The following is an 18202-nucleotide window of genomic DNA, read 5'->3' on the forward strand; positions in this document are numbered from 1 at the left end:
TTTTTTAATTTACTTTCATTTTCTTTTCGTTTTTAACTTTCACTTTAAAATATTTTTATTTTCAGCTTCGTTTTTAGTTTCAATTTAACAGAATTTAATTTTCACTTTCGTTTTAGTTTCACTTTAGCAGAATTTCATTTTCACTTTCGTTTTTAGTTCCACTTTCACAGCTTTTCATTTTTACTTTCACTTTCACTTTAATTAATTTTCATTGTTACTTTCACTTAATATACTTTTGATTTTTACTTTGTCATTCACCTTGACAGAATTTATTTCTTATTTTTATTTTTATTTTAACTGTATAAAAGTGTAAATGGAATTGAAAAATTTATCAAAGTGAAAAATAAAAAGCAGTTGAAGTGAAAATAGTAATTTCTAAAAGTATAAATGAAAATAGATATCCTTTAAAAAGAAGATGAAAATCGCTAAGAGTGGAAATGAAAATGAATATCCCTGGAAATGAAATTGGCTAACAATGAAAATGAAAGTAAAAATGTTAAAAAGGAACTAAAACCTTCAATTTTTCAATTTTACTTTTCTTTATTGCTTTTAATTTTCATTTTCCCAATGAAAGTGAAAGTGAATGTGAACGTGAACGTGAACGTGAACGTGAACGTGAACGTGAACGTGAACGTGAACGTGAACGTGAACGTGAACGTGAAAATGAAAATGAAAATGAAAATGAAAATGAAAATGAAAATGAAAATGAAATTGAAATGAAATTAAAAATTTGATTAATAAATAAATATTAAATAATAATTAAAAAAAGAAATAATTCATCAATAAGATAATAATTAAAAAATAAAATATAAAAATGAAAACTCACATTATGATTGTTACGTTGATTGTAGGCGTCCATTGCCATTTGTTTAAATTCCGCCATTGTTGGCGTTTGACTGTACAAAATTGGCTGAAGAACATGATTGTGAGTGAAATTTATTGTCGGCATTGGCGATGAATCGGCCAATCTTAGATCTTGTTGAAGATCAATTGTCGATCGGACGATAGGCTTCTTCTCCGGTGAGGTAGCGTCATCTGTTGTCCGATCCTTCCTCCGTCTTTGTGGCGGTGTCTTGCAGACAGGGGTATACGTTAAGGGTCTTCTTTCTACGAACAGATTTTACGAAGCCCTTTAAAAGTTAACGTCACTAACTTAATTAAAAAAAAAAAAAACAATCTCCCTTGCCCCTTAATTCACAGCCAACGTCCCTTTAACATATCAAACAAAATCGATCACGTATTTCCTGTCATAGAAATATACTCTTTCATCATTTCCGGCCAAAACTTTTTTTACACCCCTTTAAAAAAAAATAAAAAAAACTTCCTGACTTTTAATATTTGATGGAATTGATTTTAAAGTAATTTTTAATTCTAAGTTGCAATTTTTAATTACTAAAATTTTACATACTATTTGTAATAATTCGGAAATTTTTTTTTTTTTTTTTGCTCTTTTCTAATTTTAATTATTTCAGGAGAAAATGGGAAATTTTTTTCCTCTTTGTACAAGGCTTCTTGTAATCTAATAAAATACTTAACACAACAGTTTCTTTATTAATTTGACAAAGAAGTTTTAACGACTCTTAAAAGCGTATTCTCCTTTTAGCGATACGCTCTCGCAATCTTCAATAAATCATGAATTCATTTTTAGTCTCAGTGTAAAAATAATAATGTTAAAATTATAACATCGCGGTAATTAAATTTTTTCCGCGTGGACTTTTTTTGTTAATAAATAGAAATTGGGAGAAAAAAATTTATTATTCTCTGTTACCTATTTTAAATTTGGAAAAAAAATTTATAGTAAAAATAAATATTTATAATAAAAATAAATATTAATAATAAAACTAAATTATTATAATAAAGATAATTTTTTACAAATAAAAATTATAAAATTATAAAAATAACAATTTTCCAAATTTTTATTGCTGTTATTATTATTATTGGTTTACTTATTTATTTATTTATTTAAACACTGTACGGGCTTAAATAAATAATTTAGTTTCTTTAAATTTACTTTTATTATAATTAAAAAAAACGAGACCTAGTTGAAAAATTAGTACACTTCAATGATATAATTAGAATTTAAACGATTTCAGAAAAAGAAATAATTCACTAAGAAAAGAAATTAATAGAAAAAAATTTTCATTTGCAGTTCAAATTATTCATAAATCATCAATTATTTTTCATTTCAGTGGAGTGAGTTTTTTCCTACATAAAATTAGAAAGAACGTTTTATATTTAATTTTATTCTAGTAAAATTACATTATTATTACTTATCATAAAATGCAGACGGAATATTTTTAATTTCATTTCATTATAATCAAATATTTTTTGATAATGTTCAAAAATAAAAAGAAGCGAATTAAATTACGTTTAAATAGGAATTGAGAAAAATTAGATTATTAAAAATCGAATAAGAAAGAAATTTATTTTTCATCCAGAGAAATATTTTGATTAATCCAAATTTATTTGAACCAAATAAAATTTATTTAATTCAAGCAACATTTATTTGAACCAAATAATATTAATTTGAACCAAAAAACATTTATTTGAATTTTAAACCAAATAAAATCTATTTAAACCAAAATAAACAATTTACTAGCCTCTAAAAGTCAATTACATTTTTTTCTTTGCTGGGCGTTCAAATGAAACTTAAAACGGAATCTACTTTGAAAATTAGGAAAAAAAATTTCCCGAAGTAAATTTTTTTCTCCTAAGCTAAATACCACTTTAAGTGTGTGAAAAAAATTACTTTTTGTTACATAAAAGGGCACTTTAAAAAGAGAAAAAAAAACTGAAATTCATGTTTCAAGTGTATAATTATTTCAAGTCTCACCATATTCGTTGGGTATAATGTCAGGATCGATATCTTCGACCGCTTGTTTAGTTTGAGAATGTACAGGAGTAGTTGAACCTGCATTAGGTGGTTCACACACGATAGGAGCGTGCTTTGGACTTCCTCCACGGCCGCCAGAGTGCTTCCGATATAAAGCTGCCACAAAAACGGCTACGGCAAGTGCCAAAAGTGTTGCAGTCGCTGCCAAACCCAAAAGCAGTGGACTCAACAATGGCGCATCAGTGTTGCCTGCAAAAAAAAAACCAAACGAAAAAAATTATTTTTACACGTCTAAGGAAAAAGATTTACTTAAATAGAAAAGTAAAACTTGAAGAAAAGTAAAACGAAACAAAAAACATTTTTGTATTCAAATATTTTATTTGTTACAAATAAATTTTTTGTTACAGAATTTATTGCTAGTACAAATTATTTTTTTGTTACAAATTATTTTTACTAAAATATTTTTTTATATTAATTTGTTTGTTAGAAATAAAATTTTGTTAACTAAATTTTTTGTTGTTATTAGTCATTCAATTTTTTGTTGGAAATAATTTTTTAGTCACTTACTTTTAAAGTCGGAAAAAAATTTTTAGTCTTTTAATTTTTTGTTGGTAATAAATTTTAAATCATTTAGTTACTAAGTTATTGTTACTAAATTGTTTGTTCCAAATAAATATTTTGATACGAAATCGTTTGTTACAAAAAAATTTTTTATTACTGAATTTTTTGTTGCTAAATTTTATTAACGAATTGATTGTTAAAAATAAATTTTACTGTACTAAATTTGTTGTTACTAAATTCTGTGTTAAAAATAAATTTTCCGTTACTAAATTTGTTGTTCCTAATTGTTTGTTATAAATAAAATTTTTTTTCCTCAATTTTTTGTTTCTAAATTGTTTGTTACTAATAATCTTTGTGTTCTTGAATTTTTTGTTAGTAAATTTATTTAGGAAATAAATTTATTGTTACTTAATTGTTTGTTAGAAACAAATTTTCCGTTAATAAATTTATTGTTATAAATTTTGTTAGATATAAATTTTTCGTTAATACACTTTTTGGTAGAATTAAATTTGTTGTTTCTAAATTCTGTGTCACAGATAAAATTTTGTTACTGAATTTTTTGCTACTAGATTGTTTGTAACTAAATTTTTTGTGAAAAATAAATTTCTCGTTTTTGAATTGTTTGGTACAAATGAACTTTTTGATTCTAAATTAATGGTTATAAATAAATTTTTTGTTACTATGTTCTTGTTACTAAATTTTTTGTTACAAAAAAATTTTTTGTTAGTGAATTTTTTGTTACTAAATTGTTTGCTACAAATAATGTTTTGTTCCTGAATTTTTTGTTACTAAATTGTTTTTTAAAAATAATATTTTTGTTCTTGAATTTTTTGTTAGTAAATTTATTTAGGAAATAAATTTGTTGTTACTAAATTATTTGTTAGAAATAAATTTTTCGTTACTAAATTTTTTGGTAGAAATAAATTTGTTGTTTCTAAATTGTTTGTTACAGATAAATTTTTTGTTACTGAATTTTTTTTCTTCTAGATTGTTTGTTACTAAATTTTTTGTGAAAAATAAATGTTTTGTCACTAAATTTTTTGTTATTAAATTTTGTTAAAAATGAATTTTTTCTTACAACATTTTTTGTTATCAAATTTTGTTAAAAATGAATTTTTTTACTACATTTTTTGCTATCAAATTTTGTTAAAAATGAATTTTTTCTTACTACATTTTTTGTAACAAATAAATTTTCAACGACAAACTCTAAAAGAAATGTTGTGATAAAAATTTCCATCTGCGGAGAAGAGACAATAAAAAAAAAAAAAAAAAAATGGTAGAGAATCATCAAAAAGTAATTCGACAAAAATCATGACTTTTCACTTCGATATTTTTTTTACAATTATTCCCATCGAGTTCCACGAAAAAAAGTTAACATCTGTTCGCTTCGAATGACACATTTCAATTAACTTTATTGAGACACACACATATCATAGTCATCATTTCGAGTCTTTCATTTCAATTAAATTTAGTGGAAAAAGAATTTTTTTTTCCACCGAATCATTTCCAATATACAAATATTACTTTTTTTATTACTACAATAGAAATAACAGAAAATTATACTAACACAACAAGAAGAAAATTATTTTTTCCACTCTATATAATCAATAATATACATATAACTATGAAAAATATTTTTTTTCCTTTTATTTTGCTCATTGTCAGTGTATAATAATTCATTTCTCTGCCCATTGTACTTTAGCAATAAAGTAAAACAAATATGACAATCAACTTTCGAATGCAAACGTGTGAATTGGAAGCAAAAAAAAAAAAAAAGTGCTCGCACAAATCCAGCTTCTGGATTGGAAGTTTTTGGTGAAAAGCGTTCCGCTGTTTATCATTACTTTAAAAGCAATTCCCTAAAAGGCAGGATATATGATTTTCACTGTTTTTCACTGAATCGAAAAACTGCCGCGAGTCAGATTGAAGTATTAGTGTGAATTTTCGATTATTAACAAGTGTTATGAAGGTGATTATTATTATGTGCGTTGACACTCTTTTATAACGGTGAATGAGTGTAAATTTCCGATGTTTTCTTTTTTTTTTAAATTGTAATTATTAACGTTGATGTTGATATTTAATTTTAATCTTTTAAAATAATATTAGAGAAAAAGTTATTTTTTTTAATGGGAAAATTGCTCTTTTAGTAGAAAATATAATAAATATAAAAAGTATGAAAAATGGAAAAAATGTTCTACGTTTTCATTTCATCTACAAACTACGAATTTTTTTTACATTTACTACTTTTTAATTATTTATTTTAAAGTTTATTGTATTTTAAAATTAATTAAGTAGTAGGTGTCAATTTTTACTCAGACAAAAAGTTTCTCCTTGTTATTTTTATCGTCAGTAGTAAAAGTCAGTTGAAACTTAAAATTGGACGATTCTTAGTAATTTCTACTAATTATTCTGTGCCAATTGTCAATTATTAATTAATTTATTATTTTATACAGTAGTAAAATTCAGTATTAGTCGGGCGAAATTTTCGTCGAGTAATTTTAGTTTAAGTAGTAAATGTCAATTTTAGTCAAACAGGCATTCAATCTTTTATTAATTTACTTTTATTTGATTTTTATTTTGACACGTATTTATGATAAATTTCAGTGATGAAAATATGTTTTAGTCAGACTAGTATCTGTTTATTTTTAGTCAAACTATTTTTGTTAGAATTTTTTAATTTTCTAAATAATAATTCTAATATAATGCATTTTCTTTCTGTTTCAGGTGAGTTAAATATATTTCATGTCGAGATTATTTCGTAAGTAGTGAAATAGATAAATGTGTATTTTTAGTAATATAAAATAACCAAAGAAATAATTTTAATCCCTGTAAATATTATTTTTACTTGTTTTCTTTACTTATAATTTTAGTGGTAAAAGAACGTTACAGTCAGACAAATATTTAAAAATTGTGATGTTTTGACTGAATATCAGTAGTGACAGTCAATTTCTGAACAGACAAGAATAATTATTGCAGTAATTTTAGTTTCAGTAGTAAAAGGTCGTACTTGGCCAGACTGATATTCTCGATTTGTAATAAATTAAAAATTTGTTGAAGATCAGTAGTATAAATCAATTTCTGTCAGACAATATGTATTTTTCCTTGTTATTTGACATTTTAGTCAGACAAGTGTTAGGATTTTTTGTTAATTTTATTAAATTTGAGTAATAAAAATTAATTTCTAATCTCGATTTCTAATAAAATTATTGGTTAAATATAAGTAGTGTAAACCAATTATTGTCAGACAAAATTTCTTTCTCTTGTAATTTTTATCGTCATTAGTAAAAGCCAGTTTACATTTAAACATTTAATTTATAATTTCCATTATTTTACCATATTAGTAGTAAAATTTTTTTTCTAGTTTAAAATTTCACAATTTCAGTAGTAAAAGCACGTTTTTGGTCAGACTTTAATTCTCAATTTTTTATAATAAAATAATTTGTTGAATTTAAGTAGTATAAGTCAAGTATTGTCAGACAATGAAATGATTTATTGATTATTTTAATTAATTTCACTCAAAAAAAATGTTCTATTATATTTATTTACAAATTTCTTTAATTGCAAAATTATTCAAAAACATCAATAACTTATTTTTAAAATAAAAATTGTTTTTAAAAAAAATGAAGAAATCGATCACTCCGAGTCTTCGACTCGGAGTCATCGATTTCTTCATTTTTTATAATAATATAAGAAATTCGAAAGATAAAATAATTATTTTATATTATAAGAATATTGTTATTATAACTTCTTCATAATTATTTTTATATATTTAATTATTATCTAAAATTTTAACTAAAATACATTTTTAAATAAATTTGTATTAGAAAATTCAATGAGAATTCAATTATTTAAATACAAAAGTAAATAATTTATTGAAGAATTAAATGTTTTTTTAAAATTTAACTCTCATTTAAAAAAGTTTATCAACAAATTCTTAAATAGGTAATTAAAATTCTTTTGACGAATTCCAATAACATTTTTAAGAATAATTTCATTTTTCGAGAAATTAGATTAAAATTGTATTAAAAATAATTGAAATTCTACCATGAGTTTTATTTTTTTTTTTGAAAATAATTGAATTATTGAGAAGATACTTATAAAAAATTTGTAAATAATTGAATTCCTGTAAAATGAAAATAATTAAATGTTTGCGTACAATTTTATCCAAATTGTTTTTAAATAAATGAATTATTTTGTGAAATTTTATTAAAATAGTAAATATTAAAAATCATTGAAATGAGGGAAATTTTTGAAAATAATTGAAATTTTGACAAGAATTTTATTAAAATTTTTGAAAATAATTGAATTTTGGAAAAGAATTGTATTATTTATAAAAATAATTGAAATTCTGAAGAGGTTTTTGTTCAATTTTTGAACATAATTGAATTTCTGAGAAGAATTTTTTTACTTTTAAAAATAATTTAATTTCTTCAATCATTTGTAACTTCTCTAAAATTCAATTATTTTTAGTGTTTTTAACTAAAATTCTTCTATAAATTCATTATTTTAAATTATTAATTAAATATATTTATATTGACAAATTTAACTAATTTTAGAAGATTGTGAATTATTACAATTTTTCAAAAAATTTAAGTTCTTTAAAATTTTTAATTATAAATTCATTTAAAATTGAAATTTTATAAAATTTCAAATTAAAATCTTTTGAGGGTAAAGAAAATTTTTAAGAATAGTTTCATTTATGGAGAAATTATATTAAAATTGTATTAAAAATAAGTGAATCTCTGTCAAATAATTTTATTGAATTGAGAAAAGTTTTTAAAAATAATTTTGAAATTTTGACAAGAATTCTATTAAACTTTTTGAAAATAATTGAGCTTCTGCGAAAATTATGTTATTTATGAAAATAATTGAATTCTTGACAAGAATTTTATTACAGCTTTGGAAAATAATTGAATTCTTGGAATAATTTTATTAAAATTTTTCAGAAGAATTGATTTATTTTGAACAATTTTATTACGTACTTTTAAAAAAAATTAAAAATATTTCAACAAATTTAATTAAAATTGTGATGACAATAATTTAAATCGTCTAAAGATTTTTATCAAAGTTTTTGAAAATAATTGAATTCTCTCGAAGAATTTCATTAAATTTTTTTTAAAACTTTTGAATCTTGTTGAGAAAGTTTATTAAAATTGTATCGAAAATAATTGAATTCTTGAAAAGAATTTTATCTACAAATTTTTAAATAATTCAAATTCTTTTGACGAATTTTAAGAAAATTTTTAAGAATAATTTTATGTTTGGAGAAAAAGAATTGAAATTGTATTAAAAATAATTGAATCTCTGTAAAAAAAAAAATTTGATTAAATTGAGAAAATTTTTTGAAAATAATTGAAATTTTGACAAGAATTTTATTAAAATTTTTGAAAATAATTGAATTTTAAAGAAGAATTTTATTATTTACAAAGATAATTAAAATTTTGACGAGAATTTATTTAAACTTTTGACCATATTTGAATTTCTTTGATGAATTTTAATAAAAATTTTTAAGAATAATTACAATTTTCGAGAATAATTTCATTAAAATTGTATTAAAAATAATTGAAATTCTGCGATAAGTTTTTTATTATTTCATGAAAGTAATTAAAAAATTATTTAGAATTTTATTATTTATGAAAATAATTGAATTCCTTGTACAAAATGTTATTGTTTATGAAAATAATTGAATTATTGCGAAGAAATTTATAAAAAAAATTTGTAAATAATAGAATTTTTGTGAAATTTTTATTATTTAATTCATTCATTCAAAATTGAAATTTTCTAAAAATTCAAATTTTATACCTTTCGAAGTTTATCTATTTATGAAAATTGTAAACGCAACTCTGTTAAAATTCAATTAGTTTTGAAATATTTAAGTAAAATTAGATTTCAAAAATAAGAACTATTAGAAAACAACAATTTTCCAGGATTCTGATCAACATTCCCTGACTTTTCCAGGTTTTTTCAAAATTTAGAAAATTTCCTGACTTTTCCAGGTTTTCCAGGTTATTATTATTATTTTTATTATTATTATTATTATTATTATTTTATTATTATTATTATTTTATTATTATTATTATTGTTGTTGTTATTATTTTTTTTTATTATTATTATTATTATTTTTTTATTATTATTATTATTATTATTATTATTATTGTTGTTATTATTTTTTTTTATTTTTTTTCAGGTTATTTATTTTTTAATTTACTACAAATCGATAATGTCAGTCCGACCAAGTACGATCTTTTACTACTGGGACTAAAATTACAAGGAGAACCAACAATACAATTATTCCAGTAATAATAAAATTCAGAGATAAAATAATTATTACAAATGAAAATGATATACCCCAATTACTACCAATTATTACAACACAGTATTTATGGTTAAATTTTCGATTAATCGCAAGTGTCACGAAGGTGATAATTCTCGATGATGCTTTGCGTATATACTAGCTTCATGGTTGACTATATATATATACATATATATGGGAAAGTCGCTTGGAAGCAGTATATAAAGCCTGGTGTGCGTCAATATCAGCGGGTAGTCATATGGTGTACCTGGCTTAATAAGCGGGACAGTAATTAACAAAGGTATGTCTATTACGCCGCTATTACCGTTGTCGCATGTATATATAAATAGATGCGTGTGCCCCCTCCTTTTACACCGCACACGTAATATGCCGGGCTATTCCTGCTTCCATAATGTGTATATATGCACTGGCCAGTGTGCATTGCCACAAGGAGAATATAATTACATCATTTAACACATACAGTGCGCTCAGAGGGCACCGCCACTGGAATCAACCCTTTCATATATACTCACTATGCGTGGGGAGGCATTCTACAGAATGGAAGAACAACTAGATGCTTCTAAGTTTACCGCACAATGTTCTTTTTCAGCCAGAGCAAAAAAAAAAAAAAGAAAAAGAAAAAAAAAGATGAAAAAAACACCAGAATTTTACCCTTCTTTAAACGCTTTGCATTCAAAATTATATTTACCCTCGAATTTAATTACATTCTCTGTGGAATTTTTTTTTAAGTTATTTTTTTGGATACCTTTTTAGCCTGCTTTTTAGAAAATTTTTTTCGTAAGCTTTTTGTAGAAACGTTTTTCGAAACCTTTTGAGAAACTTTTTTACAAAAAAAAAAACCCAGGCTTCATACTCATCATAACTTTTAATATCTATTTTAATAAAAAATTTCCCAAAAGAATGCAATTATATTTAAAAAAGTTTAATAAAATTCTTCTCAAGAATTGAATTATTTATAAAAATACTTATTATAAAATTATTTATAAGTTATTTATTTTATAAAAATCTTTTTAAATAATTGAATTCGAAAGAAGAATAAATTCTTCACAGGAATTCAATTATACAAAAAACATTTTCACATTTCTTTGCAAATATTCAATTATTTCCATAACAAATAAAAATCAATGATATAAATACAATTTTTTTTAAGAAAATTGCAAATGAATTTCTCATGAAATGCAATTGTCAAAAATTTTATTAAAATTCTTCACAAGAATTTAATTTACAAAGAAAAATGTTGTTACAATTTATTTATTAGAATTTAATAATTATATTCAATGCATTTTTAATTAAATGTCTTGAAAGAATCTAAAAATTTTCAAAGATTTTTATAAAATTCCTCACAAAAATTCAATATTTTTAAAAAATTTAATAAAGTTCATGGCAAGAATTCCATTATTCTTATAAATAATAAAATTCTTCTCAGGAATTCAATTATATAAAAAACGTTTTCACAATTCTTTGCAAATATTCAATTATTTCCATAACTAATAAAAATCATGGTTTTATTTTTTATCATTTTTAAGAAAATTTTAAATAAATCCCTCTAGAAGTGCAATTGTTGTCAAAAATTTTATTAATATTCTTCACAAGAATTCAATTTTAAAAAAAAATTTTTTTATACAATTTATTTATTAGAATGAAATAATTATTTTCAATGCATTTTTAATTCAATTTCTTGAAAGAATTTAAAAATTTTCAAAAATTTTAATAAAATTCTTTGAAACAATTCAATTTTGATAAACTATATAAAAGAATTCAATTATTTTCAGTACAATTTTAATTAAATTCCTCGTACGAACTTAAATTTTGTTTAAAATAATTAAATTCGTATTTATATATTTTTTTTTCTAATTTTTATCTATTATTTTCTTAAGAATTCTGTTATTTAATAAATTAATCATAATTTAATTTCAATTATGTTTAATATTATTTTAAATCAATTCTTCAAAAAATGCAGTTCTTGAAAATTTTATTAAAATTCTTCGAATGAATTTAATTATTTTAAAAAATCTTGATGAAGTTCTTTATAAGAATTCAATTTTTAAAAAAATATTTAATTATTGAATAAATTATTTGTTTCTAAATTTAAGTAATTGAATTTTCGTAGAACTTTCTATTAAAAAATTATTTAAAATTGAATCTTGATTAAAATTTTAAAGAATAACTGAATATTAGAAGCGTTATAGTGTGAATTTTTGAGAAATCATTTAATTTTAAAAGATTTTTTAAATTGAAATCTTTAAAAATTTTAATTGTTGCACAACTGTAATAATATTATAAAATTTTTATTTTTAAACAGAATAATAAAAGTTTAGAATAATTTTATTTAAAAATTTCAACAAAAAATTATTGAATTTTAGAAGAATTACAGTTGTAATTTTTAGAAATAATTAAATTTTAAATAAAGGCTTTACATTAAAGTCATTAACAATTTTTTATATAATGTGGAAAAAAATGGATATTTAAATATTTATTACAAAAAAATTTTCCATTTTTGAATGCAATTTAATTTACAATATTATGAAAAAATTGAGTCATGAAATTTAATTTTTCAATAACTACTTTTTTGCCACTTTCTTCTGTCTGTAAGCTACTTTTTTAAAATTAATTATCGAGCACGAAACCTGAAAACCTTTTTAAAAGTCTTTTTGAGAAATATTTTTAGAAGAAATTCTCTTTTTCAAATTATTCCAAAAGATTATTCTTCAAAAGTAAGCATATTTTATAATTTCTGATCCAATTTGTAAATGTAATAATTTTTTTCCCAGTTGCAATTTCTTCTTTGTGAAAAATATTTTCTAAGATTATTTTCTTAGTCTTTATTATTATTTAGTTATTAAATTTATAATTAAAATTTTTCTTGGTTTGAATATTATGTATATACACAACAGGTCACATTGTTAAAATCAAAGTATTCGCAGTAAAAAGGGAAGTTTGAATATTAAAATGTCAGAGGGAACAAAGAGTGGAAAAAAATAGAACAAAGTAATGACTAATTTTTACTTTAGAGAAAAAGGTTTAATAATAATAATTTTTCCGTGGGCTGATTAACACCTCGAGCTCATTTTTATGATGAAAAAAATAATATTTTTCTAAAGTTCTTCAAAGAAATTTCCAGTATGAGGCAAGTAAAAATAAACATTTGTAATTAGAATCTCGTACTTTCTCTACTATAATAATGAAAAATAAATTAAAATTTATTATTATTATTTTTTTTAGAATTAAAAATATTTTTCCATTATTTTTCTCATTAGTATCATTATTATTATTTTTATTATTATTATTATTACAATTATTTTTATTTTTATTTTTATTTTTATTATTACTTGCCGAAAAAGCAACTTTTGTTGATTGAAAATTTCAATTCCACGAAATGTGCAACCGGAAAAATCGTGACTGGAATTATATTGTCGAAACTGAAACAAAATTGAGGATCGTTAGAGGCTTTGGAGGAGTTTATTTTATTTTTTTTCTCTCGTTTTTTTTCGGCGCAGAGAGAGAGAGAGAGACTACCGACAAAAGTTTAATTGTAATTATAAAAGTGGAACATGAGACTGAAAAACGAAAATTTCGTCGTCTAGGGGCCATTTAAAATGGAGGAAAAATCAGGGACATCCATTAAGAGAGGTGAAGAAAAATAGTCCACTTGATAAGCACTCGTTAAAGTTTGATTGGACTTTGATAAGCAGCGAAAAGCGTGAAGAGCATGAAGAGCAATTAAAACTTCCCTCTTAAAGTAAAACGATGTAACTGACTAGGAAAAGAGGCTTTGTCGCAATGCCTGTATACTTAATTCCCTTCTCACTATCAATGAACAATCGCAGAAGGAAAATAAAAAAAAGAAAACTTTTCTCCCAAATATTAAAAAAAAAAAAAATTAATATACAAGAAAATTTAATATACGGAAAAATTTAAAGTGTAGAAAAATTAATATACATGGAAAAACGGTCAGGAAAGTTTAAAGTATAGGAAAAATTAATATACAGACAAAAGCGGTCAGGAAACTTTAAAGTATAGCATAAATTAATATACAGGAAAATTTAATATATGGAAAAATTTAAAGTATAGGAAAAATTAATATACAGACAAAAACGGTCGGGAAAGTTTAAAGTATAGCAAAAATTAATATACAGGAAAAAACGGTCAGGAAAGTTTAAAGTATAGGAAAAATTAATATACTGGCAAAAACGGTCAGGAATATTTTAAGTATAGCAAAAATTAATATACAAGGAAAAACGGTGAGAAAAATTTAAATTATAGGAAAAATTAACAAACAAAAAAATGTTCAGGAAAATTTAATATACACGATAACCAATAAGTTGCTTACATATAAAAATCAAATCACCTACGTTGGAAAATTTTTTTCCAGAGGAAAAATTATAAATGAAAGTTGAAAAAAAATGAACAAACAGATTAAAGTGAGAAAGTTCCCTTCCAGATGAAATTGGTAAGTAAACTCGAATGTTTAATCAAAAGGAGATACTGTAATCGTAACAGAGTATTTTTTTTCTCTTTCTTCTTTTTTTTGCGTTTTTTTCTGTTTTTTTTTTTTTTTTTTTTTTTTTTGATAGACACTCAAACTTTGATTGGAGTTTGATAGGTGGTGAGAAGTGAGAGCAATTTAAACTCAAAACTCTTTCCTGTAAAAAAATGTGTAACTTAAAATGAAGAGTATTTCATACTTTTGCGATCATTAAAATTCGAAATTGCTCTTGGGATGTGTTCCAACGAAACATTTCTACTACATTCGTATAATTAAACTTTTTCATCTCGGCAAAAATTTTGACCGTCTATGTATATAGAAAAAGAAAACAGGCGGATACGAATTGACCACATTTAGAAAAATGGGAATAATAAATTTTACAAACTGTTCTTGAATTTTCTTTTTGGTTTTTAATTATCTAGTTCTGAAGAAATGCTTAATTAGCAAAAAAAGATTCATGGTCATTTAATTTTAAAAACAAAAAAAAATAATTACAAAAACTAGAAAAATTATATGTAAAAAAATACAAGGATAGAAATATTTATTTTGTTCAGTATCTACTTTCAAAGAATTTAAAAAATAGCTACATCCAAAAATTTTTTAACTTTAAATTAATTAAAAGTTAAAATTAAACTTAAAAACTTAAATAATTAAACTTAAATAAATTAGACAAATTTTTAATAAAAAAAAATTTGGTAAACAATCCATTTTAATTTAGTGAGCAATTTTTATTACTTTCCTTTCTTTTTTTTTTAAATTTTAATGACAAAATTACAAAAACATCAATATAAATGTTGGAATGGAAAAAAGTGATAACAAGAAGTTTTCACTAAACGTGAAAATGTCTCATCGTCTTTCTAAAAGAGTTTTAATGAGAAAAAAGGAGAGTAGAGAAAAAAAAATGAAATAACGTAGAAAAACTTTTGCCCATTAATTCTTTTAGAAATACTTGAAATTATCACACTACGCTAGAAGAGAAAAGGTTTATAACTTTTCTGAAATATGCTAATGTTTGAAAAAAAAAGTTAGATTTTTCAGATTTTTTTCTTTCCTTCTTGAATTTTTTTTTAGAAAAACATAATATTTTCCAATTATTTAGAAACTTTTTTAATACAACTTTTTTTTTGGAAATTTCTTTCTTGAAATCAGATATTTTTTTTATTTTTTTTCCAAGGTTAAAAAATGTTGAAAATTAAATTTCTTTTGAATGAAATATATTTTTTTTTATATACGTTCGAAAAGAAAAAAAAAATGTAGAAAAAAGTTTTGTTCTGTATTGTGAATAAGTTTTTCATAAAACGGAAGGAAAAAGTTAGAAAATGGTAACTTTGTAAAGCTGATACTGTCCCCCCCCTCCTCGCCCCTTCCACAATCGTCAGAGTTCGAACGTTTGTTCTGAAATTGAAGCGATTCTGAGGCAACTGAAAACCAATTTGAAAAGAATTGCATTCCAAAACTACATGTAGGTCATGCCCAAAGAGCTTTTGGCTTTTAGATAAAAGGTCGAAACTTAATCAAAAGCATTTTTATTAACTTATATTTTTTCAACGAAAAAAAAAATGTTTTTTTTTTTTATTGCCTGGATGTAAAAAAAAATAGAAATAGAAAAACTTTTCCAGTACTTAATTGTAATTATTTCCGCCAGTGAGATTTATTTTCAAATTTTATTTTATTTCCCTATTTCATTATTTTATTTTATTATTTTATAATTTTATAAAATTTTCTTTATTTTACTAATATAGCAGAGAAAATTAATATTTATTAGTAAAATTTACTAATTTAAAATGCAGAGAATATTTAATTAAATAAATTATTATTTATTTTAATTATTTCCACATTGCTTAGTTAGTAATTAGTGAGAAATATTTTTTTGAGTGAAATATACTCGATTCTCAACAGTCGAACAAAAAATGAATAATTTTCAATTTCTGAATTTTTTTTCTCAGCACATCGAATTAGATGGGGAAAAAATAAAAGAAAATTGAATCAGTTTCTCATGTGTCAAACGTGGTTAGAGAAAAAAAGAAAAAGAAAAAAGAAAAAAAGTTGTCGATATATTCGCATGCAGATGTATATACAAGTATAGTCACATATATATACACGTATATACTTTGAACGAAACAAGATTTTAAACTATACTTATAAGTTTGTTGACCACCTGATGCTACTATCGACCTACTATATTGGCTTTCTTTTAGCATCTACGTGATTAAATTCTAAAAAGCTTTTATTAGAAAAACTTTGCCCAACTTGTTTCTTACTAAACTTATTTTTCAACCAAAACAAGGAATCGAATTTTGATACTTTTCTTCTTTAAGAAGCAATGTTGAATTACAACAAAAATCTCTTGGGATAAGAAGAGGAAGAAGAAAAAGTGAAAAAAGAAAGTTAGTATTAATTTTTTATAAGTTTTGTATTCTTTTCTTTGCCTGTTCTCTAATATTAATTATTATTTCCGTAGTTAAAAATATTTCGTCAGTTTTTAATGTATTGGTTGAAATCCTACACTAAAAGCATCCTTCGCACTCATGTACTAAAACCTACTATTTACTACTTTTTTTTACGTTATGCTACTGTTTGGGTATTATTTTTAGACTTCATCCACTAAAAGCAATTTCTGTTTTTTTTTTAGAATTTCTACTACACTCTAAATTCGCTAATATTAGAAATCAAAAAACTATTCTCAAAAATTATATTCAAATTCTTTAAAACAATTCAATTATTTTCAAAAATTATTCGAAATTATTATTATTTGAATTATTCAAATTCAAAATATTCACAATTCAATTATTTTCAATATCTAGTATTTTCATAAAATATTACAAAAGAATTGAATTATTTTTAAAAAATGGAGAACATTCATCAAAAATTCAATTATTTTCATAAATAATAAAATTTCCACAGGAATTCAATTAATTTAGAATAGCATTTTCACAAAAAATTTCAAAAAAATCAATTATATAACAAAATTGTTATACAATTCTTTACAATAATTCAATTACTTTCATTGCTAATAATAACATTTTTCAAGGAAATTAAATTTTTTTTTAATTTTTGATAAAATTCTAATACTATTTTAATTCAATTATTCAATGATTTAAAATAAAATTTTCATAATAATTATTATATTTCAAAAATGTGAATTAATTAAAACAATGTTTATAAAATTCTTATGAAAAATTCAATTATTTTCCAAATTAATAAAATTTTTGAGTTTTTTTTTTGCAGAAATTCAATTATTTTTAAATATTTTAATAAAATTTTTCGCAATAATTCAATTAATTTCATAAAAAACAAAATTCCTTGCAACTATTCAATTATTTTTATAAATGATAAAATTCATCGCAGAATTTCAATTATTATTCGTAATAAAATTTTACAGGAATTGCTCGAGAAATGTAATTATTCTTAAAAATTTAATTTCAATTCCTCGAAAAAATAATTATTTACAAAAATATTAAAATTTTTTACAGGAATTCAATTATTATGAAATATTTTAATAAAATTGTTCAAAAAAAAAATGAAATATTTTAAATACAATTTTAATTAAATTATTTTGAAATAATTCAAGTATAGTTTTAGATTTTAATAAAATTCTTTCCAAGAATTCAATTATTTAAATAAATAATTCTTGGAAAGAATTCAATTATGTCGATACATAACAAAATTATTCACGAAAATTTAATGATTTTGAGATATTTTAATAGAATTCTGTGCAAAATTCAATTATTTTTTAGAAATAACGATATACATCACAAGCATTCAATTATTTTTAAAAGTAATTCAATTCTTTTTAAACATTTTAATAAAATTTTTCGCAATAATTCAATTATTTTCATAAATAATAAAATTCCTTGCAACTATTCAATTATTTTTATAAATTTTAAAATTTATTGCAGAATTTCAATTATTTTTAATACAATTTTACAGGAAATGCTCGAGAAGTGTAATTATTCTTAAAAATTTAATTTCAATTCCTCAAAAAAATAATTATTTACAAAAATATTAA

The 18202-nt window shown here is 22.0% G+C and overlaps 1 protein-coding gene across 1 annotated transcript in view; it reads right to left on the reverse strand.

The window, feature by feature from the left end:
- LOC122511632 (neural cell adhesion molecule 2-like) overlaps positions 1-18202 on the reverse strand; it is a 198401-nt gene that overhangs the window by 3463 nt on the left and 176736 nt on the right. The window contains exons 10-11 of the mRNA XM_043627006.1: positions 2834-3082; positions 827-1107 (exon numbers count right to left, since the gene is read on the reverse strand). Of these exons, the coding sequence (XP_043482941.1) occupies positions 827-1107; positions 2834-3082 (530 nt within the window). The remainder of the gene's footprint in view (positions 1-826; positions 1108-2833; positions 3083-18202) is intronic.

The sequence above is a fragment of the Leptopilina heterotoma genome, unplaced genomic scaffold, assembly GCF_015476425.1.
Source record: "Leptopilina heterotoma isolate Lh14 unplaced genomic scaffold, ASM1547642v1 Lhet_88, whole genome shotgun sequence".
Taxonomy (NCBI): domain Eukaryota; kingdom Metazoa; phylum Arthropoda; class Insecta; order Hymenoptera; family Figitidae; genus Leptopilina; species Leptopilina heterotoma.